This window comes from Nesoenas mayeri (assembly GCF_963082525.1).
Source record: "Nesoenas mayeri genome assembly, chromosome: 8".
Classification (NCBI taxonomy): Eukaryota; Metazoa; Chordata; class Aves; order Columbiformes; family Columbidae; genus Nesoenas; species Nesoenas mayeri.
In genome coordinates this window covers 31,261,377-31,286,781 of record NC_137554.1, presented here as the reverse complement: position 1 = coordinate 31,286,781, position 25,405 = coordinate 31,261,377, and the positions used below count along the sequence as shown (strand labels likewise).

General features: G+C 43.1%; 1 protein-coding gene across 2 annotated transcripts; it reads right to left on the bottom strand.

Annotated features, from left to right (window-relative positions):
• Nucleotides 1–803: 803 nt before the first annotated feature.
• KDM4A (lysine demethylase 4A) lies at nucleotides 804–25,405 on the bottom strand. Of its 2 annotated transcripts, none has more exons than XM_080349192.1 (22): nucleotides 25,361–25,405; nucleotides 24,813–24,965; nucleotides 24,426–24,601; nucleotides 23,236–23,350; nucleotides 22,572–22,765; nucleotides 21,056–21,105; nucleotides 20,471–20,574; nucleotides 19,346–19,483; nucleotides 18,132–18,382; nucleotides 17,185–17,375; nucleotides 15,562–15,917; nucleotides 14,104–14,224; nucleotides 13,345–13,523; nucleotides 10,910–11,114; nucleotides 10,552–10,628; nucleotides 9,762–9,817; nucleotides 8,721–8,829; nucleotides 7,682–7,870; nucleotides 6,872–7,042; nucleotides 6,274–6,393; nucleotides 5,553–5,645; nucleotides 804–4,527 (listed from the first exon to the last, which is right to left on the bottom strand). In XM_080349192.1, the coding sequence occupies exons 2-22, from the start codon at nucleotides 24,948–24,950 to the stop codon at nucleotides 4,387–4,389; spliced, it is 3,174 nt and encodes a 1,057-aa protein (XP_080205318.1). In that variant the 5' UTR covers nucleotides 24,951–24,965; nucleotides 25,361–25,405; the 3' UTR covers nucleotides 804–4,386. The 2 variants fall into 2 exon arrangements, with proteins under 2 accessions (XP_080205318.1, XP_080205317.1); XM_080349191.1 differs by having other exon boundaries at nucleotides 25,284–25,404.

Here is a 25,405-nt window from a genome sequence, read left to right as displayed (position 1 = left end):
AACTACTATACACCCCCAGCTGTGCTCATTACTGGGACAAAGCAACACCACACTTGCCCCACTTGCAGTGTTGCACTCTTCACTCATCCAAGGGAGAAATTTAAGGCTGCTGGAAGTGCTCACCGCAACACAGAGAAATAAAGAATTACCACGGGAATTGAGGAAAAAGGCTTATTTTGACTTTTAGCAGTACCTCATGTTGTTCACGTTGAATCTAAAATATTGCACACTTTGCACTAACCTAAGTGCGCACACATAAAGGTTCTGTGCAATCTCTACAAATTTGTCGGGGAAAAGGAGACATCAGCATTTTCCCAAACTACAAAAGTTGAGTCCAGGAATATCTGGCACTTCAGGTTCCAAAGACAGGGGCTGAAATAATCCTATGGTGAATAAGCAATTTGCTCAAGGTCACTTGGTGCATCAGTAACAAAAATCCCTGAGATCAGGTAGAAGAATCGCCTTTCCCTGGCTGCCAGATCAGCAAGTCTTAACCAGTGCTGTGAAATTCAAGAGGCAACACCAAAGTAAAGAACAGGGCTGTCTGACTCTGCACCCAGGTAAGATTTTCTGATGACTCCTCTTCTGGCACTTCCACTCTGATCTACAGAGGGAACCTAAAGCAACTCAGCTGTTATTGCAGGTGTCTCAGGTCTGCACTTGAATGAGGAGGGATAAATCTGTGGCTCTGTCCCTGTTCTTGTTGAACAGCCATGCTGGACTGAGTCCTTAACAGAACTCCACGTAGTGTCTCTGAGAGACACTCACTGGATAAGCATTAAGGAGGTGAGTTATTATAAAGGAATAATCCTAAGAGAAAAATTAGAAGCACGATGAGAATTTCCAAGATACACTGCTTTAGTTCTTAAATTAGTCTACAGATTGCTCATTTTGAAATTAGATTTATTACTTGATCAAATTGAAAACAACATACAGGCTACCAGAGTCTTGATTTCATCCCATATTTGCATTAAAAAAACAAGCACAACTGCAGACATGTTAGACAACAGGAGCCCAGTCAGAGAATGGAAGAACAGAGATGCATTGGAAGCCTTGGGATTATGTGGCTCCGCTCCTCAAACAGTGCAGAATCTATTCAACCCAGCTCAAAACACCGGGAAGAGAGAGAAGGAGCAAGAATGGGTCCTACTACTGTCTCTGGTCACCTGAGGGGTCTGCTGATGGAGAAAGAGGTCTCTTTGAAGTCCAGCCACAGGCAGAGACATTACTGCAATCAGGTGCCTTACAAAAAATACAGTCACCTTTTTAAACCTTATAAAAAGTAATCACTGGCTTGCCAAGCTTATCCTGAATTAAGGGCAAGCCGCTGTTTGTCTATACTAAAAATGCTTTTTATGGGTCCAACCTGGACCGGTCACAGATGGAAGCTTCATGAAAAGTCAGATCTACTGCCTGTAGCATCACATGCAACAGGCCTAACCAAGGGCCATCAGGGCTCCCGTGGGGCACATCGAGCATGATTTCCTACCGAGCACATTCAAGAAGCACCTGCCCTTACCGGAATGATGCTGTAACAGAGATAAACACACCCACAAATACAAACCACTGGAGAAAGTTATTATCAGTCAAGATCAAAGTATAGGTAATGGAAAGCATAAGTACCTTTGAGACAGCTGCTCTGTGAAGAGCTTTTATTGCTACCTGTTGTACTTCAAGCCGTAAAACCAATTGCTTCTGCGAAGTCAAATAATACAGACCCTCCAAACATCAGGGTCACCAGTTTTAAGTTCACAGAGAGAAGCCAAAATGCAGTTCAGTCACCGCACTAGAAGAAAGTATGCTCACATTTGAACAATGCAGCACAAGAACTGGCAGGAAAATTGGGAAGGCCCTTTGTCTCGGAGTGCAGGATGGCAGCGGTTTCCAACACAGTGCAGCCAACTGACAAGAGCAAACCTGGAGCCGGCAGAAAATGCAGCGGAACAAAGCTCCTCTTCCAGAACCAACACCAGGCACAGGAGCTCTTGAAAGTCACTCAATGCTGTTAGAGGTGGGTGGCAAAACCTGCTGCAGTTGAACAGCACTCCAAACAAATCCAGCTGTTTCATAATAGGTCATCATTTTAGGATGTAGTTGTTTAGAGCCATGTGTTTGCTGCACAGGGAGCATTTAAGTTATAGGGCAGTTTGGGAAGAAAGCCTGAGCACAGGCACCTTTTCTCTGGAGGCATAATGGCTGATGGTACGAAGAGTATGTTTTTCAGTAATATCCCGGTATTGTTCAGCCTACAAGAAGTTAATACCAAATCTTAAGATACTCTGACAGAACACAGGCAAGTTTGTTAAGACACTGCCAGCTCTTCTCTGTGTTTGCTCACAGCGCATCACTTCAGAGAGGCTTACGTACAGGCTAAGACAAAGTGCAATTTCATTCCTATGGCCTAGACCAGAATACCTGCAGCTACTAGACTCTGGTCTTAAGAGATCCTAGTTTTATCAAGTCAACTATCCCATTCATCAGAATGTGATTTAATACCCTGAGACCAGGAGTTTTGGATATGGAAAAAACCCCAAGCAACCAAAAAAAAAACCAACCAAACACAAAAAACCCCAAAAAACAAATGGCAAGGAAAACCCCTATCTCCTTTCAGAATCTGTTTAAACCTTCCAATACTGATGAATGAGGTATTCCACCACAAAACTGGGACAGAACACCTTTATGCAAAACTGTGGTTGTGCAAATCTTTGCTATGTTTATCCTCCTCCTGACCCTATAAAAATGTAGGGTAAGATTTTCTTTACAAAAGTTGTAGTTTATTTCTTTTCTGATCAAGAGTTGTATTACTACACAATACTACATTTTATTGCTAATCACAAATCGATGCACCGGGGTTTCAGAAGAGTTTGGTTTATAGCGTTCCTATGTAACAAAAGGAAAGAAGTTACAAATCCAGACTTGCAGACACATTGCCAAGTCCCTATAGAAGCAGGGATGCATTAGGTCTGTTTCACTAGAAAATTATCCTCTTGAACTGTTTCTGGAGAACATGTAACCATAATTTTCTCCAGCAGGAAAGTCACCCCATCATTCCATGCAAAAAGAAGGTGGACAATCTGTTCTGTAACCTAAAATTCCCTTTCCTACAGAATGAGAAAGGAACATGTATTTACATGGCTCCTACTGTGGTGTGTTAATGCTTAAATTACTAAGAGCGAGTCGGCACATCTTTCGGGTAAACCCACTACCCAGCTTAACTCAGCTTCCTATTGCTGGGGTAGCAAGTTCTTTCCAACACAACTGAGATGTGCCCTACTAAAAAATGCTGCGGTGACCTCTGCCAGACAGCAACACAGCAGCGCTCCTGCTTCAGAAGAGCATTGCACAGCCTTTCAGTAATACATACAGTTCAGTGCATGCTTTATCTGTCCCAAACCCAATTTTAGCTGTTGCAAGCAAAAGCCTCCAGCCAAACAACAGACAGTGCAGGCACAGAAGAGGTACTGCACTGCTTCAGATACTGCTGCCCTGTCATCCCCAATACTGTAATGCTGATTTCAAGAAGGGAGAGTTAGGACTGTCCCATTGGTCATTATTGCCTTGGAGGGAGTGGGAAGAAACTCAACAGAAGCTCTTTGGGAGCCAAATGACTACTGGGAGCTGAACGCCTATTCTTGTTAGAAGGCTGCACTGCACAGGGCTCCAGACAGATTTCATTGATTCTGAGGCACATACAATTAAACTTATGATTAAGTCAAAACAAGTATCAGAACAAAAATATTAAATGGAGGGTTAAATAATTTTCCCTATAGCATTCAATTTCACATTTCACCTGTTCACATAAGCACCTCCTGTCTGCTTGGATCTGAACAGCCTACAGCTCAACCTTCAGAAAGGAGGTGCTGAGAAACAAGAGACTGAAGCTGCTTGCAACAAAAATATGGATATAAATATAAAAAGAGGTTCAATTTCAAGCACCAGTAATACTGCCTGCTCGAGCCCAGGTGTGGTCACCAGGGAGACTCTCAAAATCAGAAACATTGTTCAATTAAAACAATACACTGTACTATTCTGCAGCTGCCGAGATTCCTGGCTACAACTCCCATAAGAGTTTGCCACCTGTCAAAATTGTCTCTAAGGAAAAAGCAAGACTGCTCGATGAGATGAAAGCAACACCCCCAAGCTGGCTTATTCAGTAAGGACCCAACTTCAGACCAGGAGTCTGCAGGCATCAGCTTCAGCAAATGGGATCTGTTTCACTATCCAACAGCTGCCTTTCAGCTACTGCAGAGCATCAGCTTTTTAGCTTCTTTAAAAAAACAAAACAAAAAAACCCTGGTTTCGAAGCATCCAAATATGGCCTGTTGCACTGGAGCGTTTAAATCCTTGGGGGTGGTGGGCATCTTCTTCCTCTGCCACAGGCAGCGCTTACTCCATGATGGCCCTGTACAACGCAGGTTCAATGTAATCTTCCCGGTAGCGTGAATTGATCACTCTTTGTCTCTTCCTCTCTTGTCTGACCTCCTTCTCTGCAAAGATCTCTGTGAAGCGCATATCTGAAGCTATGGACTAAGAGAAAAAGCAGAATTAGTCACCAGGACGCTGATGGAATCCCTGCCTCCACATGCGCCTACTGCATGTAAGCAAGAACCAAGTCAGAACTCTGGGAACATTCAGCCTTCTTCAAAAACTGACCGAACACAAGAAGAAAAATATTTAAGAAACTGGATTTAAAAGGCTCGGGATAAGTTTAAGTGAACTGTAATCAGAGATCTAAAGAATCACAGGTTTCAAATTTGAGTAGCTAATTTAAGTTCACAGTCACTTTCTTAAAGGAATAAACACACTCATCCGTTCCAGCTTCCCATCAGCCTAGGACACTTTGTGCCTTATGGAGCAGCATACGGAAACACCTGGGCACAGGATTCAGCTATGATACATTCTTTCTTAAACCTCAACCATCCTGTGTGCCTGCCAAAAGGTTCTGCACTAGGGTGTGCATGATTGTGCTGCAAAGCGAGATACACCAGCATGCCGTCCATAGTCACGGTTTTCATAGCGGGAAGCACAGAGCAATGGAACCAAGACCCAAAGGGGCTGTGGGATCTCCATCCTCTCGCAAATAATCAAAACTTGACTGGAGAGAGCCCTGAGCAACCCTGACTTTGAAGTTATCCTGCTTTGAACAGGTGACCAGATCAGAAACCTGCAGAGGTGCTTTCCCACCTGAATTATCTTACAGTTCTAAAAAAATGGCCAGTTCTTTTGATGCCAGCCTACTAAGAGCTTTTCAGAACAAAAAGTGAAGAAACCTGGCCATTCTTTGCCATGGAAATAAACAATGAAACCCGAGAATACAGGCATGAAAGGGTATTAACATGCTGTCCCGAACAGCAACTGCTATAAACTCCCATATCTACAGAAGGAGAGTTAAAGTCTCTCCAGAGCGACACAGAACTTTGCTCTTGTAGCCTGATCAACTACCAAACTTCACAACAATTGAGGAGAGCATCAGATTGCAATCTTTTGCTGTTCAAGGACAAATTAGGTTAGAATGAGCTTCCCTAGTATATGTTTACATCCCATTTACTTACCAGCCTTGACTTCACTCTCTTAGGAAGCTCCTCATCAAGAGTATACACATCGTCCCTTTTTACCATCAGCTGTGATCCATCTTCAAATTCCACCTAGAAGAAACAAGTAAGTTGTTCTGCCAGAAGTCTCAGAAGTTGGAATCCTCCCACAGCTACCCAGAACCTGCCCTCTCCTCCCTGCAGAGGTTTCTCATGAAATAATCATCTAGCACTTGAATTTCGTAAGATACGTATGCAGGTGTGCACACTGCAAGAGCTTTTAACCAAAACCTCACCAATCCCATAACAGTAAAAGTAGGCCAGCAAGTTTTGGGCTATTCTTGTAACACTTGACAAGGCAGCAGCCAGTCACTTTAATATGGCCTGAACAGTCATCCTTTTGGAAGTGTGCAAGGCATGATGAATTCTCACTAAATAAAGAGCAGCAAAACCACACTTATTTTAAGTAGTTTAAACTACAGGAACAGAATCTGCTGAAGATTTGCAGACCAGCAATTTTTCAGAGGCTGACACTTTTAAGTAGGTAGCCAGATATAAGTAGAGCTGTAATCAATCACTTTGCTCCTAACTCCAGCAACTGTTAGCAGCACCTGGTACTGCTGACACCACCAAGTAGCTTCCCCTGAAGCGTTTGACTCCTCTACAGCTCTGCTGGCTTTGAGAAAATGTTAACATGATCAGCTTGTTATGAATGACAAATTTTCAGACAACAGTTCTGTACCTGGTACATTTGGATGGCATGTGATGCAACAAACTTGGCTCCGTAAACTTGTCCATCTGTCCATCTCACCTGCACAACTTCCCCTTCAGCTGGGGGACCTAACTGAAGACAGTCTCGACTCTACAGCATAAAGGAGGAAGGTAGGAGAGACAAGGAGACAGGTAAGCAGCTTCCTTATATGAAGATTCAGCAAACAACAGGGGAATTCATCCATCACACTGCCCACCACCCCAACAATTACTCCATTTTAGAGAACCAGGCTGAGAGACGTCCATCTATGTCATCTGTATTTAAATCCTAATAGTAAGCCCAACTTCAAAGCACTTGATGGAGGAACGGTATGCAAGTACCCCTTCAGACCTACCACTGCTAAATGGCCAAAGACCAGCTGCACTCTCTGTTACACCTGTTCCTCTGTGCCCTCAGCTAAGTCAGTCTCATGTGACACCCTCAGGCCATCTTGCAGCACACCTCAGCCACAACATGACCATGAGTTGGAACAATTACTAAATCCCCTGCTGTGTCTGCTCTGCAGCAGCTAGAATAGAGTCACATCATGTGCCCTCTATGGGAACCAGATTCCTACTGCAAAACCTACCACAATGTCCTCTGGATACAGGTTATCACTGAAGGAACCATCATCGAAGTTGACCTCATAGAAAGTCTCCTTCGCAAGGCTGACCACTTCACATTGATAGAAGCGACCATTCTTGTGCTTGCTGATGACTATCTGTCCAGGTGACAGATCCTGGAGTGCAGCCTTAGCTCGCTGAGGGGAGAAAAAATAATCACTTTGTATACGACAACTCAAAAAATGTGTTGAGGACCATAGCTCCAGCGCTGGCAAACAAGGAAGCAAAATGAGGTAACTATACTCAAGACACCATCAGCAGCATTTTTAGAAAAGTTCTGGCTCTGGTATTTCAAATGCTTAAAGCCTAATCTGTCAGATGCAGCTGTTGTTAATTTACTTAGTAAATGAAGCACTCATTCTTCAGTGCAATGCAAGGCCTTTACAGTAAATATTGTTTAATAGACTGTTGTGGTTTTGATGGCTAAAAGGGATACATGGGATCTTTATAAACTAATAGATCACTTAAAAATGAAATTCTATCACCACTCATACAGCCTGCTGGAGTCCTAGCACTAACTCCTACATATTAAGTATCACAGCATAAAACCTACTATTACTCCTCATTACAACAGCCACAGGAGGGATTCATGCTCTCAGTCCTTCTGGGCTGGAAATCAAAGGACCTGACTAAGATCATTCAGAGCAGCAGCAAGGCTGAGATCAGAATGTGAGACCAACACCATTAGATTATACCGAACATTCTGAAAGAGCTCAACTTTTCAGTCCCTCCGAGATACTGCAGGTTCAAATCCTGGGAGTCACACACCTACTCACCTCTGCCTGAGATGGAGTCTTATGCCTGAAGCAGGTAATGAAGACAACAAACGGCCAGTCGTCAGGCTGCATCATGACTCCTGCTGCCTGGGCACAGCTGACATGGAAGGATGTGGGACACCGTCCATGTGAGCACTGTACACAACAACCTGCAATTCTCTTTCTTCTTTTCTTGCAGAAGATGCATTTCTGTGAGCAGTAAAACAGAGGTTACTGGTTGTCACTAGCTTTTACTCCACACAAAGGGCTATCTGGTCTAAGTGTCTGATATCTATGCCATTTGCTCTCTGAGAGCACTGCTACTTTCTGATTAAAAAGAAGCAGACGACTGCCAGGTCTAGTTTAGGACAAGGCAATTATTAATAAATTTAAAGTAACTCCATAGCTTAAAAACATACATTAAGTATCTACCAGCTCAACATGCACAAAGCATGCCACTCGAGGATACTACCAACATGACACCTTGGATTAAGTCAGTCTACAAGGCTCCTAAGTCAAAAACCACAGAAGTAACAGTTAAAATTCTACCACTACTACCATTGACTGAATTGCACTTAGGTCGGGCCTGATGGGCTGTTGTAGGAAAAGAATGTGATCTGTAATACATTAGCATTTGTAAAGCAACACTGAGCTGTGAGAGAGTTAAGCACAGTTGCTTTCTTGCTGAAGACATTCACTCATTACACAAATGCCTTGCACATCCTGAAGTGCTCAACAGCAGTCAATAAAGCAAGTAAAATAGTAGGGATTAGAACAAACAAATACCACCATTACGTCACTCTATAAATGTCATTTGCTACACACAGACAAATGTGTCCCCTTTGCTCACTCCTTATCTGAATAAGCATACACTAGAACACTGAAAATTTCAAAAAATGGCAAAAGGAACAATTGCCATTTCCCATATAAACAACAGAACAGATTAAATTCTTCAGTCTGAAGAGGAGATGACTTGGGGTTGTAGGGATAACCAAAGTCTCCCTGATTCTGAACAGACTGGAGAGACACTTTGAAGCCTCACCAGTGAAGCACACCTTACCAGTCTGAAACGTTGCAGGGGGATTTTGCCAACATCTACAGGACTCCGCTCTGCAATGTTCACAAATTTTGCCTCCAGTACAGCTACAGCACACATCACATGAACCCACCTATCAGGACAGAAGAGGGGAAAAATACATTAATATGCATTAGGCTGAGAGAGGACACTTTGGAGTTTAAGTTAATACAGTTCTGTTGAAGTTTGACATATAAACCATGATAAATAGCCTCTGAGAACAAGCAGTGTAATCTTCTTTCCTACTGCTAGTAACAGGGTACATGTGGGGCAAAAACAAGACTTCTTCATACTTCCAATCTACTACTACGGGGTTTAACAGGAGAGTAATTTAGTGTGGCTTGTGCTGGTGGCACACCTGCATTATAAAAGCCCACCTGATAGGTTTATTCCTTCACAAACCTGTCCCATAGCAACAGTTCAGTTGCTACTGAATTACTTTTGACCAAGAGACTGAAGCTCCATATGACATCCCTGGAATTTCTGGAGGCCAAGTTTCAGTCCCACTCCTATTTTGCTTCAAATAATTCCAGATGACACACCACACCAAAGGACAGAGGACAGGCAGCTGTATGCAGTGTACTCACTGCAGAGGTACACTGAATTTCAATATGTTGTTCTACCTAAAGCTATGGTTGTCTTTTGTCGCCATCACCACCACATATTACATGAAGAAATCAAAATCCTCTGTGAGGAGGTTCTGAGAGATGTTATCTCATCAGGAATCTTATTTTTATGTGGTACATTATATGTCTGCACACTACACCTCTGCACTATAAAATGCAAAGCAATTAACAGCTGCTGTCAACCGAACGAGAGCGAGGCATCACCTGAAGATATGATGATCACTGCATGTGAACACAATGAACACACTTTACCATAACCCTCCCTCAGTAACACAAAGGTGTGAAAGGTGTTTTTGCTCACTCCGTTAACACCAAATGTAGACATTGGCTTTACTGGATTACCTGCAGCTATTTAGGAATTGAGCTTCTCGCTTAGGACCAAAAAAGCTGGAACACTCACTTGTCATCATTGGCTCTCTGCAGTGCTCCTCCTCGTAACGAACACAAACAGCAGTCCTGGCACAAGGAAGAAAGCGTTAGCTAAAGAGTGAAATCCAAAGCAGTAAAGTTGCCTCAGAACTTCTTCCTCAAAATTCACATCCAGAGGAAGAAAACAGTTCCCCTGTCAGAAGATAGCTAACTATCTTCTATGGATCAGCCCTTTAGCTCTCAAAAGCTGCTGCTCTTAGGGCAAATAGAGGCTCCAAGTCTGCTGAAGACAAGTAGATCTACCACTGAACACTTGTTCAACTTGTTTGTTATGGGTTCCATTTTCAACCACAATACCCTATGTCCTTTGAGGATGTGTAAAAGGATCTAGAACACACACAAGCAAATACAATTCAAAAGGCTGACCCGTTCTGCTGATTGAGAGCCTATACAGCTTTTTAATGGAATGCCATTCTTCTTGCCTTCTTCACATGTGCACACCCCCCTAGTTACTAACAGAAGTTACTTTCTGTTTTAGAAATAGTAGCTACCATAAACTAAGATGGATAATTGAGTTATTCCCACATCTATGCAGAACATTGTCTGTATGACTCGAGTCAGCTTTGAGCTAATTAAAAGGGTTATACCACTATGGCTTAAAAATCACCAAAATACAACAGGCTGGCTCCTAAACTTTCTCTAAATTGCCTTCTTTTCACAGGAGGGAATAAAGCAAAAATACAACATTGCAGAAATTAACTTTGTAGCAAGTTCCCAGATGTAGCAGACTCCATCTGTGAGAATCTTATGAGAAACTTTACCTCCTCCAAGGCATTTTCAGTACACCTGGAGCACATCCAGTCTTCAGTAGCCTTGTCAGGGGATACACCGTAACAACCTACAAGAGACATAGCTCACTTAAAAGCTTACCTAAACCCAGACCCACTCCCTTAGGGCCCAGAAGTAAAGCGGGATTAAAATCAATGAGCTTAAGAATGATTTCAAGTTATCCATACAGCCACCTCCATATTTCAAAGGCTGGCACTCAAGTACATGCCATTCAGATAAGGGCTGAACTTGGTCTACTTGTACACTAAACAGATTGGCAAAGGCTTGTTCTGATGTACAGATTTAGTGGAGAGAACACTAAAGTTTGGGGTTAAATCCAGATGCACTCACTTGCATGAACGCAGACATGGCAGTTCTTGCAGGTGATGAGTACGCTGGTTCCATCTTCCTCTAAGTAAGGGGTTGAAAGATTGAGGTCAGTGCTGCAGCCCGTCGCAGTAAAGCACATTTCAGGAATCAGGGGTTTGGTTCGGATCTTCCCATCCACAGCAGCTGGAGCTCCTCCAGAGTTCTGACTGTTGCCTCCACACTCTGCCTGTAAGGCATGCACAGGAAATTTATATTTTACAAGTAAAACTGTCTCACGTCATCTTTACTCACCCATCACGCCATACATAAATCCAGTTTAAAGAATGAAGCTGCTGAAAGACTAGAGTGAGTAGGTTAGGTGAAAATTTAGTTTATACAATCCTCAGCTACTGCAGTTTCAAAATGAGATTTATTTTCTACTCAAACAGCTAAACCCAAGGTCTGAACTGCATCTAATGAGCAACAAGATACACATCAAACTGCGTCTCTTCTGACAGAAGAGATGGAATCACCAAGCCCATCTCAGGCTCCACGGGCAACACCTCAGCTGCATCCCCGTACCCCCTCATACAGAGGATCATAACACTGCTATCCAACACTGTATATTTATCTTACCTCCATATGGGAGGATTACGATCACACAAACAGATACCTACTGCAATCCCCTTTATTTTTCCTAGTGTAGCTCTGAACAAGTCTAATGGGCTTTGAAACTAATCTGTTCCTGGAAAATAAGCAGACTAAAAACACAGTTTCCCAGTTAAAGCTCACAAGACTTTCAGGCTAATCTTTTATAATTTATTCATCTAAACCAATGTAAAAATCAAACAGCAATTACATGTAAAGTTTACAGAGATAATGCTTCCATCCAAGCTACCTTCTTAAGTGATAAACATAAATTAATCTTTCTCTAGAAAAAAATGTTTCAAACCGTGTTTTGTACCTCACAGGCCACCACAAAAGTAGCTTCCCTATCATTTTAAAATACTATTAGCAGAACCTGCAGTAGCAGAATGAAGCTGCACTGTCCCTCCTGTAGTGCATCAAAAGGTAGGGGAAAAAGAAGTCCAGGTAAAAAACACAGTTGGAAGGGAACTGATATGTTTTCAGCAAGTCTTGTTTATTCAGATTCTTTAAAACTTACTGTTTTTCACGGAATATTGCACATCAAGCAAAAGACTAAATGACTGAGGGAGACTTAAAATGAAGGTGAAGAAAATGTATTTTTTCTAAGCAGTTAGATCCTTTCCTTCTTCACAAAGTGAATATTTGTCTGGCATTTTGTGCCAATTTTTTATTTGAATGAGTAGCTGAAGTGAGTTCCCAGACTTGCTATAGATTTTCTGAAGTTGGAACAAAGACCCTAACCACAGCTTAAATACTGGAACACTTTCTCCTTCATTGCCTGGTGTAGACAGACATTTGAAAACCTGAAGCTAGAGCTTTCTGCTTAATAACATTTTGAACTCAAGAAAGAAGCTAACAGAACTTAAACTGTCCTGAAATGTTTCACTTTAGACACTGTCAGCATCAGTGAAACCCGTGTACTATGCAGCTTCTATGTAGAATTTCCAGTCCTAACAAGAACCCACTCTCAGAAACAGAGAGATCAAACAGAAACTACAGTCTATGGTTTGCATGGAAATTAGGAACTACATGCACTATAAACCCTCAAAAAAAATGTAAGGTCTTTATTTCCAAAACTGTGCTGAACATGTTTCTGGTGCCACCATAATAATACAGTGTTCTCAAATGAATCAAATACACTTAGAGTTTGTCCTTTCCAGTACACTATGTTGTAGATGGAACATGCAATCAGATGAGTCAAGCTATTTTAAAATTACTTAGCTCAGGAACAGCAAAAAATTCAGTGTGTCACTCCTGCCTAAGCATTTAGTCAATATAGCAACAGGGTTCTGCAACCCATTCCAAGCTATGCATTGCTATAGCTGCATGTTGTTAAAGCACATTTGCACGAGCCATAGCTACCGTTAATATGGATACGCTTCAAGAAAAGACAAGTTTCTTTCTATGCCATCCACAAACACCACTCTAAATCCTTTTAAGTAAGAGGTTTTCTTCCTTGCCAGCTCCCCAAAGATCATGTGCTACGAGTAGACTGAAAGTGTTTTAAAGAAGCGTAGAAGGTGCCAGTCTAGAGAAGAGAAATGGGATTTTACAGTTGGCTCCAGCAACATTCAAGCTCCATTCTGTGTTTCAAGCAAAAGCCACAGAATACAAAAGCTTCTGTTGAACAGCTGAGTGAGCCCCGGGGAACGCCCAGGCAGCCTGTCACAAGTGTAGTGATGTTTAGTTTTTGTGCTCTCCTGGAACAACTCCTTGGGAAGACCCCAACACTGATACTGGCAATACACTAAATGCCATCTTTAAAATTATGCATCGCAGTAGCAACCTATTCAGTAATCTCTACAATAACATTATATTGGTCTACATACCTGATACGTCTGGAAGAGCATACAAACAGCACAGTAAGGGGACTGCTGAGCCATGGTCCGATTGTATTCTTTTTCAGCCTCAAAATTCGGTGGCCGATTCTGCCACAGCTGGCTAAGTGGCTTGGCCCATGCTTCTGTCTCCTCGGCCTCTTCTTCAGGAGTTAGCTGCTCTGATGCCTCTGCGATAAGAGATCATTAACTCAGTGAGTATATGGCCTTTTATAGACACCCTTCTTGCAAATGAAACTAAATAAGGCAAGAAGTTTTGAATGGACACGAAAGAAAGACTTCCAGAAATGGACAGAAGGCTGACGGGAGCCAGTAACTTGGTCTCTTTGTTAAGACGCTTCTACTCATCAACCAACCATGCAAACACAAGATAGGCTCATTGAGTGAGAACAGCACCAGCTCCAAATAACATCAAGACAAAGGATGCCAGCCAAAGAGTGTTTTCAAGTCATGAATATTTACATCAATTATCTGAATGCTCTAAGGCAGACACAATTATGCAACTGTCTCTGGTACTGGTTTAATTTTCCTTTCAGAGTTGTGACTTTCAAGAGAATGGAAGAGGAAAGAAAGAAAATATCAACCGAGAGAAGAGTTTAAGGATGCAAGCACATGCACACACACACAAAAAAAAGAGATAAGCACCTGCTGACTCCTGCTTATCACCAGTTACACAATGGAATACCCTACACTGTCCACAGAAGCTGAGACCCTCTCCACAGCCTCCCAAAGAGCATGAGGCTCCCTTACCATCATCGCTGATGCAATCTTTAACCAACAGTGGGTGATGGCGCGGGAGCTTGCTCAGCGGCTGGCGACGGCCCTTGGACTTCTTGCTCTCCTTCATTGATCTTAGGTACTCCTTTGCTGCCTGGACAAGGAGAAGCAATTCAGCAGTCAATCAGCACGTGTCCTTCCAACATTATTTTTAAACGAATTTATTTTGAGCTTAAAGAAACCTCCGCAAAATGCGCATGTGCTTCCATGATTTTATTTCTAACAAACTAGCTTCAGCTCTAAACTAAGTTATTGAGAGAACTGCTTTGAGCACTTTTGTTAGGGAAAACCAGATACTAGGTCTGTTGAGCCATTAGAATAGAGATGTTTCACAGGCTCCAGTGTAGCTTTCCACGCAAGTCTGCTTGTATAAGAATTGTGTAAAAGACAGAAACGAAGTTGAATGGTTCAGCTTAGAAGAGACACAATGAAAAGTCTCACATATTCTGGAGAAATCCTCAGTTTGCATGTCAACTTAAAAATTCCAAATTTAAAAATAAAAACTAATGCAGAGGTCATTGGCATCTTGAACTAACAGTTGCTATCTGATGGAAAATTTGTTTTGAAATACACCATACTGGGGAAAACTATCTATACCCATTCAAAATTTCACCTTTTCCCTGTGTGGAGTATACAATGGAGACATCAGTACCAGCTACAGAATTTCTTTAGTTTAAAATAGCCATGAGAACTCTTTCCCAGTTTCAGCTTAATTATCAACAGATTCACTCATCTGCAGTTCCGTTTCTGCAATTCCTGAATTTTGAGGACATAATCATTATCGGCCTCCCACTCTCTATAACGCAGATTAAAAAGGGAAACAAAATACTTTGAAAAGAAACCACTAGGTAAGATTGAAACTATTACATCCTTCTCTTGGGTTGTCTAGTAAAACATTCGTTGGCAGTTCTTAAGCACTCAGATTTACATTGTCCCAACCAATAATTTTCCTTCCATCGTTTCTTTTTTCAAATAGGACACACAGATGTACACATGTATGTAATTTTCTATTTAAAAAAAACCCCTCAAACATATTAACGTGCTTGTAATAAAGGCTGGATTGAACCAGACTAATTTCAGGTACAAACAGGTGCCTATTACCATTAAAGGATCTGAACCAGTCTGTAACGCTGCCATGTCAAAACCACCGAGCTACTCTTTCCCTTAAAGCCCTTAAATAATTTAGAGAAGTTTTCAGAACAAGGGATCTCCTAGTTTTCTAGAAGAGGTAAAAGCATATAACTTTCATCTTAATTCTTGTTTCTTTAGCAAAACCCATATGTATTAAAAAACACATCAACAACTAAGCAACCTGCTATGCAAACACCAGTGGAATGGCAACGTAATCTGCACCGACAGGAGGTTTTGTCACAGTCAATCTGTGAGTGCATAATATAGCCCTTAGGCTTTCAGCGCTCCTGCCATTCATACCTCTGCCAGCTCTTGCTCATTCACGCTGGCGGTGGCACTGGCTTTCTTTCCTGACGTCTGTTCGTTGTCAGATCCGCTGGCATCCCCTTTAGCATAGCTATGGACCGTGAGCACCCTCACCGGCCCGGGAGGAGTTCGTTTTGCCAATGGATCAGGTGATTCAGAGTCAGAAGAACCAGAATATGCAGGTGAGCTGGGCTGGATGCTGGAAGTTGTGCTCTGCTTTGAAGTCGTTGAAACTGAAGTGGAATTTGAAGCATGTGAAATGGAGAGATCCAATGCAGCTGCTTCTTGCTCTTCTTCCTCCTCAAGCTTCACCGTTTTCAGTTCTTCAAATTTGTTGGAGTCCACACGATCTAGAAGAAAAGGTATACTGACTTCTTCTAAAATCTGGGCAGCAGAGAAAACATTTGTGCAACCATCTGCACAAATCTAAACACGAAAGCAAAGTACTATACACACAAAAAAAGTGACACTGAGTAGATAATTATTTCAAATACCTATAAAATCATACTTTGCTTAGACAGAATAAAGGCCCCGCTCATTTCTTCTTCCAGTACATGAATTAGGGAATATCAAACCAAACTAGCAGTGAGTGAGTTAAAAACAAAACACATGAAGATTATCCTTTATACAGCCTAGCTAAACTGCCCAACTCCTGACCACATGGTGCTGTCGGCAAGAGGTTACAAGGGTTCATGGGAGACTTCATAGAAGAAAAATAAAAACCCACAAACCAATGGAAGATTATTAAACACCAGCTGCAAAAGGCTGAAAACCAGAATACTAGAGGGAGACATTACAGATAGTTGCCTTGTTCTTATATTGTTCCATAGGCCTCCTGCTCCTCCCTTAAGAGCAAGGATAACTGACCCATTATAAGTCACATTAATTTTCCTCCAGCCTACGGATTACAAAATTACAAACAAAACATCCACACATCATCCACACAACCAGTAAGTGTGCATATGTTTTACAACGCCATTTCTATAAACAGGTCACATTACACAACAGGGATACACAGGACCTGAGACTACTGAGGCGTCTCAACACATTTCTGTATGCAGGCAAACAAAGAGAGCAAAAATCAAAGGCAGAAACACCAATTTCTTAAGCAAGACTCATGCAATACTTCCTGTTCCTTTTAATTCAGCTGAAAGGCAACATCCCTGTGACCCACCTGGTCAGTCACTGAAGCAGCTATTATGCAGGATGGCTGCCTACACCTTTGCTCTCCCTCAACAGTTTTTATGTAATTCTCACTGAGGAGTTATTCACAGACACGGCAACAAAAGCTAACAATTCAAGCTGTAGTTATTTACTGAAGCCAGTGGCAGAAGCATCAGAAAAAATTAACGAAATGGCACAACAAAAAAATTGTGCTAGATGCACATTCTGCTCTGGAAAAAAATTCAAATGGCAGTATCTCAAGACGCATGACAGTAAATTTCTAAAGTGTTTGCCATGGCTCTGACAAACTAAGGTCTGTTTTTTTGGACATGACAATGTCTTAGTGACTAGCATCATATGAGACAGTGCTCCAGATTCAGCTCTAGCAGCTTCTCTCTCTGAAGAACAATATCCTGGCTCCCTGTACCAGAATAAAGCTTGACACACAGCTACCTGGAAGCTTGAGTCCTTGTTCGCTTTGCTGCACAACTTCACTTGTAGGTCTCTCACGAGGCTCTGCCATATCTGCTTCATGCTGCGCAGAGCTCAGCTCCTCTTTGGGGAAGGCCTCGCTCTCACTCACCTCCTGAGGCACCTCCAGGCACACCCTGTGCCTTTTTGTTCCTATGCGATGCTTGGGGATGCTGCAGAAGACAAATCCATATGTCAGGTTACCAAACACATAAGCTTGTTGAATTTGTGCCCAGGTGCACAAAATACGGCCTGGTTTGGATAAATGTTTTATGAGACAGCATCTAGCAAGCCAAATAGTTTCCAAATCATTCTGAAGTGTTTTCTTTGCCTGTACAGAAGTAGAGTCAGAAATCCTTACAGCTGACTCCTCAGCATCTGTTATCATGTATTAGGCAGCTATGTTCTAGCTGCACATTCTTTGCATTAAACAAAAATAAAACCAAACAGAAATCAAACCAACAACAAAAAAACCACCACAAAAGACAGCTTTAGGAATAGTAGGTGACACTGGCTGAAAGAGATTTCACTGAAAAATGTCCACCTTCATCAACCAGGAACTGCAAACTGATGTTGCAGCTTGCAGCATTGATAGTACCAGAATTCGCTAGCAAGCATTGTCCCATAACACCAATACACCCCCTTGTTCTTCTGGCCTCCCAGTGTACAGCGCACACTTCCAATCCAGGCTTTGGACAACTGCCCAAAGATGAAGAACTGCCTTTCAAGCTGGTGCCTTTCCTGCCTATCACAGAGCATCATCAGTGTCACCTCAAACAGTAAAAACAAGAGTAAACCCAATTCCCAAGAAAACAGACCGCTGCTAACTCTGACTGCTGTTGTTCTATCAGAATGGCAAACATTCAGTTGCAGCTGGGTCCAATTTCTAATAATCCAACGGAAAAGCAGAGGACTATAAAAAGTGCTACCTTTTTGTTTCATCCTCGCTCGTCTCCTCTTTACACGTCTCTCCCGTTTCCATTTCCTCAGCACACTGTTTCCCGTTCTTTACTTTCTGCATGAGATCCCCTTTCAGGAACTCTGCCGCCTCTGGGGTTGGAAGAGCGTGGTCAATGACAGTCACATCCTTCCCAGCTTTCCAAAGCTTGTACCGATCTGGCTGGTACTTCCTCACAAACACATCCATGGAGATCTTCACCATGTCCTTCCGACATGAGCACTGAAGTCACAAAAAATATCCAAGTAAGGGCACGCGTTCAACAGTTCTACCCTGCATTCCTACATCACTTTGCTTTCAGGCCCTTAACTGATGAAAAAATTCCCACAGCTACACATAATTGAGCTTCAGAACTCTCAAGACTCTTTCCCAGGAAATCAAAAGGGCATATATTAAGTTACTAAAAACTCATCAGAAAAGCCAGCAAAAATGACAAAACAGAAAAACAGATGTTATCAAAATAACTAAAAGCAAGCTCAGCAGCCTATTTAGAGAGTTGCTGGTAGAAGCTGACAGTTTTAAAATGAGCTCATACACAAACAGCCAGCAAAACCAGAGACTACAATAAGAAGTTGGAGCCACACAAACTCTGGGCCGACCCAGAGCAGCAGAGGTTCCTCTTGTCTGCGGATGGTTACAACTAGTGCTTCAAAGTATTCACTTCTGTGTAACTTCTGAAAACATAACCCACCTTTGTAAGGCACCTCTACAGCGATAGAAAACTATGTAGCTTAGAGGTTCAGCCAAGATACTTATTTTGATAATTGACTTAAGTTACCCAAGTCATACTTCCAAGCTAAATGGTCAATAAATAATTATTAAAATATCAGACAATATACTGACAAGTCCTGGCTACCAAGCACACCCTTTCATCTCTGGAAAGAGAAGCAGTTCCTTGCTTTTCTTTGAAGTCTCACCTGATCTACAGAAAGCTAAAAAACATATTACGTGCTATCCATAGTTGAAACAAGGACATGAAACAGAAGCCTGACTGGATGTTGTTACTCTATGAGAAAGCAAACATCGCATCTTAAATGGAAAAAGCAGAGTTCACTCCCTTAGAACAAACATTGGGGGCTTAATGAGCAGCAGAGCATTTGGCACTGCATTCAGGTTATTTGTACGCAACAGGATGGCAACAGAACCCTTACCAGTACAGATCCCTTACCAGTACAGATCCCTTACCAGTACAGACTGCTTCCCATACTCGATCCACCGAAGCGTAGCGAAGTTGGTAGATTCAGCACAGTTAAAACCATGATTAAAGCCAGCATGATAGCTATAAGGAAAGGTTATCATGAACTCTCCAGCCTCCTGTGTCACCTAGAAGACAATCAAGACACCACATATTATTCACAGCTTGGTAGGTCTGAATAAAAGGAGCTCCCGTACTCCTCACGCAACATATCTGAAATTACTCACTGTAGCACATAGACTTGGTACTTATCTTCACTACTCTCCTACTTAAGTATTTGTTTAATGGAAAGTAACACCCAACGGTTTTTACTAAAACAGAAGTGGCCAGAAGAGCACAGAAGTGGTTATTACTCTGTGAGAGGCTATCTGAAAGTAAAAGATAATTACCTGTATCAGCTAAAGATTTGGCTGAAGAGTTATCTAAGGCCAAGTGAAACTTCTATCCAGACACAACTTGGAAATTTACTACTCTTTCCTTTTGCTGTTCATATTCAAGTACAGCTCTCAAACAGCCTTCCAACTGCTGCTCTTCAACATTTTCCTCACTGTCTAACAAAGGTTCATGACAACAAAACCCTTCAGATGCCCATGCAGATGTGACTCTACTTCTGTATAAGGACTCAAAGACTTCAATGTGTGTGTGGGGAGGGCAGGTGGCAGGTAACCACATGAGAAAGCAAAAAAGTCTATAAAGTTATTAATGTAATGAAAAAAAACAAAAGGGAACCAGCCATATTTTCTATTGAGGAAGCAGACCACAAAACCAAAATTAGCAGGGGATAAGTCCGAAACAAACAAAAAAGAACAATCTCTCTTTACTGAATACAGAACTAAGCAGTGAAGTTAAACACAGAATGTTGTGTATTGTTAAAAAAAATAAATCACAGAAGACACAGTCTTTTTTTTACGTAGTCCTTGACAGATTTTTCTGTCTCAAATTCTTTCAGACCTCAACGACCAGATAAACGGAGGTACAGAGGGAAAGGATTGCCTTATACCCTCCCTGGTCCTGTTTTCCTCTCCAAGCATCGGCTATTGGCTGCTGTTAAAGACGAGACAGGGCTGCATGAACGTCCTGACTGAGCTGGTACAGCTGTGATTACTTTTCCAAACCTTATCAAATGGGATGCCATATTTCTTCAAAATTGATGGAGAGATGAGGGTCATCTTGTGACGGAGAAACGCTTCACAGCTTTGGGCACTTCCTGGAAAGAAACCTGTTTAAAATAAAGTTAAGGAGAGATGTTACTGTTCTGGTGTGAATTAAACTAATTTTTCAGTAATTTTTATGAGAAGTTACTGTCTAAACAGTATTTTTTCCTGGGCCTAAGAGTGTGGACAATCTTATCGGAAATCTGAAAGAACATTAGAAAGACTGCACATAGAGAGATCTTGCCTCGGCTATACCCTTCCAGTTGTAATAATCAATAGTTAAAGATTTTCTCGTTAAAGGTTAGACAGACCACAACTACATTAATTGTAATGTGACATTTCTCTTGTGTGTATACTATAAACAAACACTCAGAAGTAATATAATCTATATTCTAAAAGGCTAATTATCAGTTCAGTTGTGCCAGCCTATGCTCTCATAAATGTTACAAGCATGTTGTACTCTGAAAGACCTGAAACCCGCTGCAGCTGTGCAGCTGTCCATCCCACCTTCTGCAGGGGCAGGACATGAAAGAATTGCCCAATTACCTTTTGCGAGTCTCTCCAGACGCTTCCCATGCTCTGGAGGGATAGAGTACCTGCAGTGACAAGAACAAATCTGTTAAGGTGAAGTGACACGACAAAAATCTCAAAGATTGACTAGAAATCAAGAACAGGCACGAATTACTCAAAAAAATATAAATCCTCCATTCTCCATTGTCTCTTTCAAAGTACAATGATATAAAGCTAAAAATCTTTATCAAGGACTGTTGCCGCTCTATCCCAAGAAAAATCAAGAGCCAAAAGCTGTGTATCTCCTCCACTGACTTTTGCATAAGCAGTCAAGAAACTAAAAGATCTGATGTATTTAATTAGCAGACCTGCGCAGCAAAACATGTATTGCGAGAAGAAAGGGAAGAGCACTTCCCATCCTGTCTCAGTTCACAGCTGTGCAATCGCCAGTATGCTCGGTGCAAGGAGGAACATAGAGCAAGAGAGAAAATGGAATCATCTCTTCCAGCTGCTCAGACCAAGAGGGGACTAAGCCACATCCTTAACACACACATACACAGCTTGCGGTGCACTCCTCAGGGCTACATATCCCTCCAGAGACACCTTTTCACGAGCATCACAAAACTCCAAGTTGGTTTGACTACAGTAAATAAACCCACCTACTTAGCTTGCTTTCGCTCTGGAACAGAGTGCTATATTGTTGATGGAGTGCTATATTGTTAATGGATATTGTTAAATAAATTAGACTAAGGTATCACCAAACTTAACTTCTTCCATATACTACTGTAAAAGAAACAATGGGCAAAAGGTTTATCTGACTGAACTAATCTGTTTTCTGTTCCCATGCTATTGTCACTGCATAGGGTTGTTCACTGGTCACATGGTGCTAGCTATTATTTTTTACTGCAAAGTTATACTAAAAGGCAGCCAAAAAGACTAGTTTCCAACAAAACTGCCATGGAAACAATTGTTGAAGTTGCTTAAGAAATTTATTTGTGAACAGAAGGGAATGATTCACTCTTAAAATGCAACCCATGCTACAGAAAAATTTGGGAGTCTCCCCTAAAAACAATCAGGAAAGCTCAGACAGTGGACAAACTGTTCGGCAAGATCCACTAGCCTGCTTTTAGATCTGTAATGAACACTCGCATTTCAAAATCTGTTAAATCACCTGTTCCTCTAGAACCTGCATGACAACAGGCACGTTACCTCTGTATGGTCCATTTGACACTCACAGGAAACCGTATGCAACTTTTCCAAGTTCTGGCCCTATTGTAGTAGAGAGCGTCCACCCTAAATTGTAATTCTGGAGAACTCTCTATATGAGAACATCAAATGGACTTTCTAGAAGGTAACTAAACAAATGCTACTGAGGACACGTGCTGCTTTGCAGTTCTTCACAAGTTTCTAGTGTTCTTGTCATCAGATACGACTGCAGCGCAAGATCAGAGGGATGGGAATTGTTTTAGTCAAGTCTTGTAACTTCACAACTTTGACTCCAGTATTTAATGGTATTGTTCTACATCTAGAAGCTTTCCTAAAAAAATCTTACCATGACTTGGGTTCCCCAAAATGCAAGTAATTAATACTGTAGAGATCCATGTCCTCAGTATGCCAAGCAAAGGAAGTTTTCCACATGCCAAAATATAAGTAAGGAGTATTCACTCCTTCAATGGTTATGCCGCTTTCATTCTCCACAATATCCAGGATCGTATTCAATCTGCCAATATTCCACGCATCTACATGCTGCAAAACAGAAGCCTCATGTCAAACAAGCATTATGAAGAATCAAACCACATCCTAACATACAGTGGCTACAGAGCTGTCCCACAAAAATACATGCACTAGTGGACACCAAAGCAGTGTTTGCCGATCAACGTTTGAGCTCTTATAAGCCTTTCAGGACAGAACATCATAAAAGCAACACTTACGCAACAGCAGTTTTTGCTTTCTTGCACTAAACTGTATTAGGCTGAAGGGCTAGCACAGGTCCCTTAGAACATTACCTCTATTAGCCTTCTTCAGCTATCTGGGTTAAATGGCGAATATACTGTAAACATATAGTTTATCATGTTCCCGCCTACTCCAGAAGCTGGAAGACTGCTAAGACTATCATTAACTCTTTCTGCAAGCTCAGAGTCAAATGCCACATTAGCGTTTATGGAATGCGATATACAGAGATAACTGTTACTTGAAAACGAAGACGGTTTTCTAACCTTGTCATAAAGCGTGCCATTAACATCAGCACCATAGATAGGGGCATTGAACGTAAGGTTCTTCCAGTATTTTCGTTCAAGGTCTTCAAAGTCCGTGTAGCGTGGTGTGCAGTACCTGAAAAAACAACAAGGATACTGAAGACTTTGCAGTTTGATACTTGATGAGTCTAAACTCATGTTTTTTTACCACGGAAAGAATCAAAAGCTATGATAAAAATACCTAATGCGTGTTATTAGCCAGACCCGACTCCAAGAACAGCAACGAGAGCAGCCACAGCTCTGTTCCTGTGGGACTTAGGAACAAAGGATAAGGAAATAAATGACTTTCCTCATTTCTCAGTTTACTTTCATTTTTGCTTTGTGCACAGTTCTTTGATCAGAACAACTTCACTTTCTAGTTGTTGCTTCTTAGCAAGGAAGGATGCAGTCAAAACCAGAAGCAATACCAAAGAAAACAACTTGAAAAAAGCCAAAACCAAACTAAAGTTTTCTGCCGCGGTAAAATTGACCAACATTTCCAGACTCACCTGCTTGTAAACTGGTCAAACACACTCAGTTTACCAACAAAACATCCGCTTTTGATGTCCATTCCCTGCTAACTACACACTAGCCTCTTCGTGCAGCACTGAGGGGTCAAATTTACACTCTAAGACCTATTTAGTATGTGTGTATATATATATTCCACACAATTACACATATAGCATTAAAGGATAATTTTCAGTAAATTATTCTAGTTGAGAAACAAGACCCTACAATATCTGATGCATTCTGCTCTCGCAAGAAAACTCAAGCTTTAGTGGGCAGAGTGCAGCTGGCGATTCCAATGCCACTTCTGAACGGTGATTTCTAAGGTTGTTTGGCTTAAAGTCATTTAAAAGCGAGCTTTTCCCTGTGTCCTTTTTCATATAAAGAGTATTCCTTTCTCTACTAATCTACTCAGCAAATATTTCGCTGGTCTAACTGCTCGGGACAGAGAGGAGTGCGCAGCACAAATAAAGAGTTCTGCTGCCACTAGACATCTTCTTGCCAAGCGACATAAGCGACGAAGGTCCCCATCCACCCTGCCAGTTTCCCACGCACACCTGGTCTACCCAGGGCACCCCGTTCACACCCCAACCAGCACCAGCCCCTGGGGAGGACCCGACCCGGGGAAGCCCCGCAGGGACCCCCGCACGGAGACACGTTCGTACTTGTCGCTGTTGGCGATCCTGCGGAACTCGCGGACCGTCATGGCCTTCTTCTGGATGTTGTACTGCGTGAAGAGCCCCGACTGCCCCGTCACCACCTGCTGGATGGGCGCTGGGATGACGAGATCGTCGATGTCATCGTAGCACCGCCGGGGCTTCCACTCCTTCGGGGGAATTATCTGCACGGAGCAAAACGCCGCCGTTAGCCGCCGCGGACCCCGGCCCGGCCGCCGCCGGGGGAGCGCCCAACTTGGGCAAGTGGAGCCGAACGGCCCCGGCCGCGGCTCGCCCGCCCCATCCCGCGCCGCAGTGGGGTAAACAAAGGGCGGAGGCGGCCCCGGGCCCAGCCCGGTGTGCGGCCTCCGCCCGGGAGCGGGGGTGGGGTCGCACCTTGGCCAGCCCGGCGCGGTGGGCGCCCTGCGCCTCCACGTAGGCGATGTACCGGCTAAAGTCCCGGAACTGCTCCATGCTGGGGCGGAAGGTCATGATCCGCGCGCTGGGGTTGAGGCTCTCCAGCTCCGAGGCCATGTTGCCGGGCCGGCCCTGCACGGACGGGGGGGCGGGTTTAGGGGGGGCCCGGGGGGCGGGTCACCTCGCGCACCCCTCCCCCACGCCGCTCCGGACGGGCCCCGTCGCGCGCGCACGCCCCGCCCTCTCCTGCCCGCCGGCCAATCTCTGCGGGGTCCGCACCAGCCCTGCCTCCTCATTGGCCGAGGGCGTCTGCCCGTCAGGACGACGACTGTCTTTTCCTCCTCACGGTGGAGAACGCCACCGATTCACGCCCCTCCCCCCGCCCCCCTTCCCCGGCCGAGGCGACACCGTTCCGACGGAGGGGTCCGAGTCCCCGCCCGGCGTGCTCACGTCAGCAGCGCGTCCCTCTTCTTCGCCGCCTCCGCCCTCCCCCCGCTTCAACGCCCGGCCGCTGTATCCCTCCGCACCACGCGCCCAATGAGTCCGGCAGGCCACCGACGCCACCGCGGCCG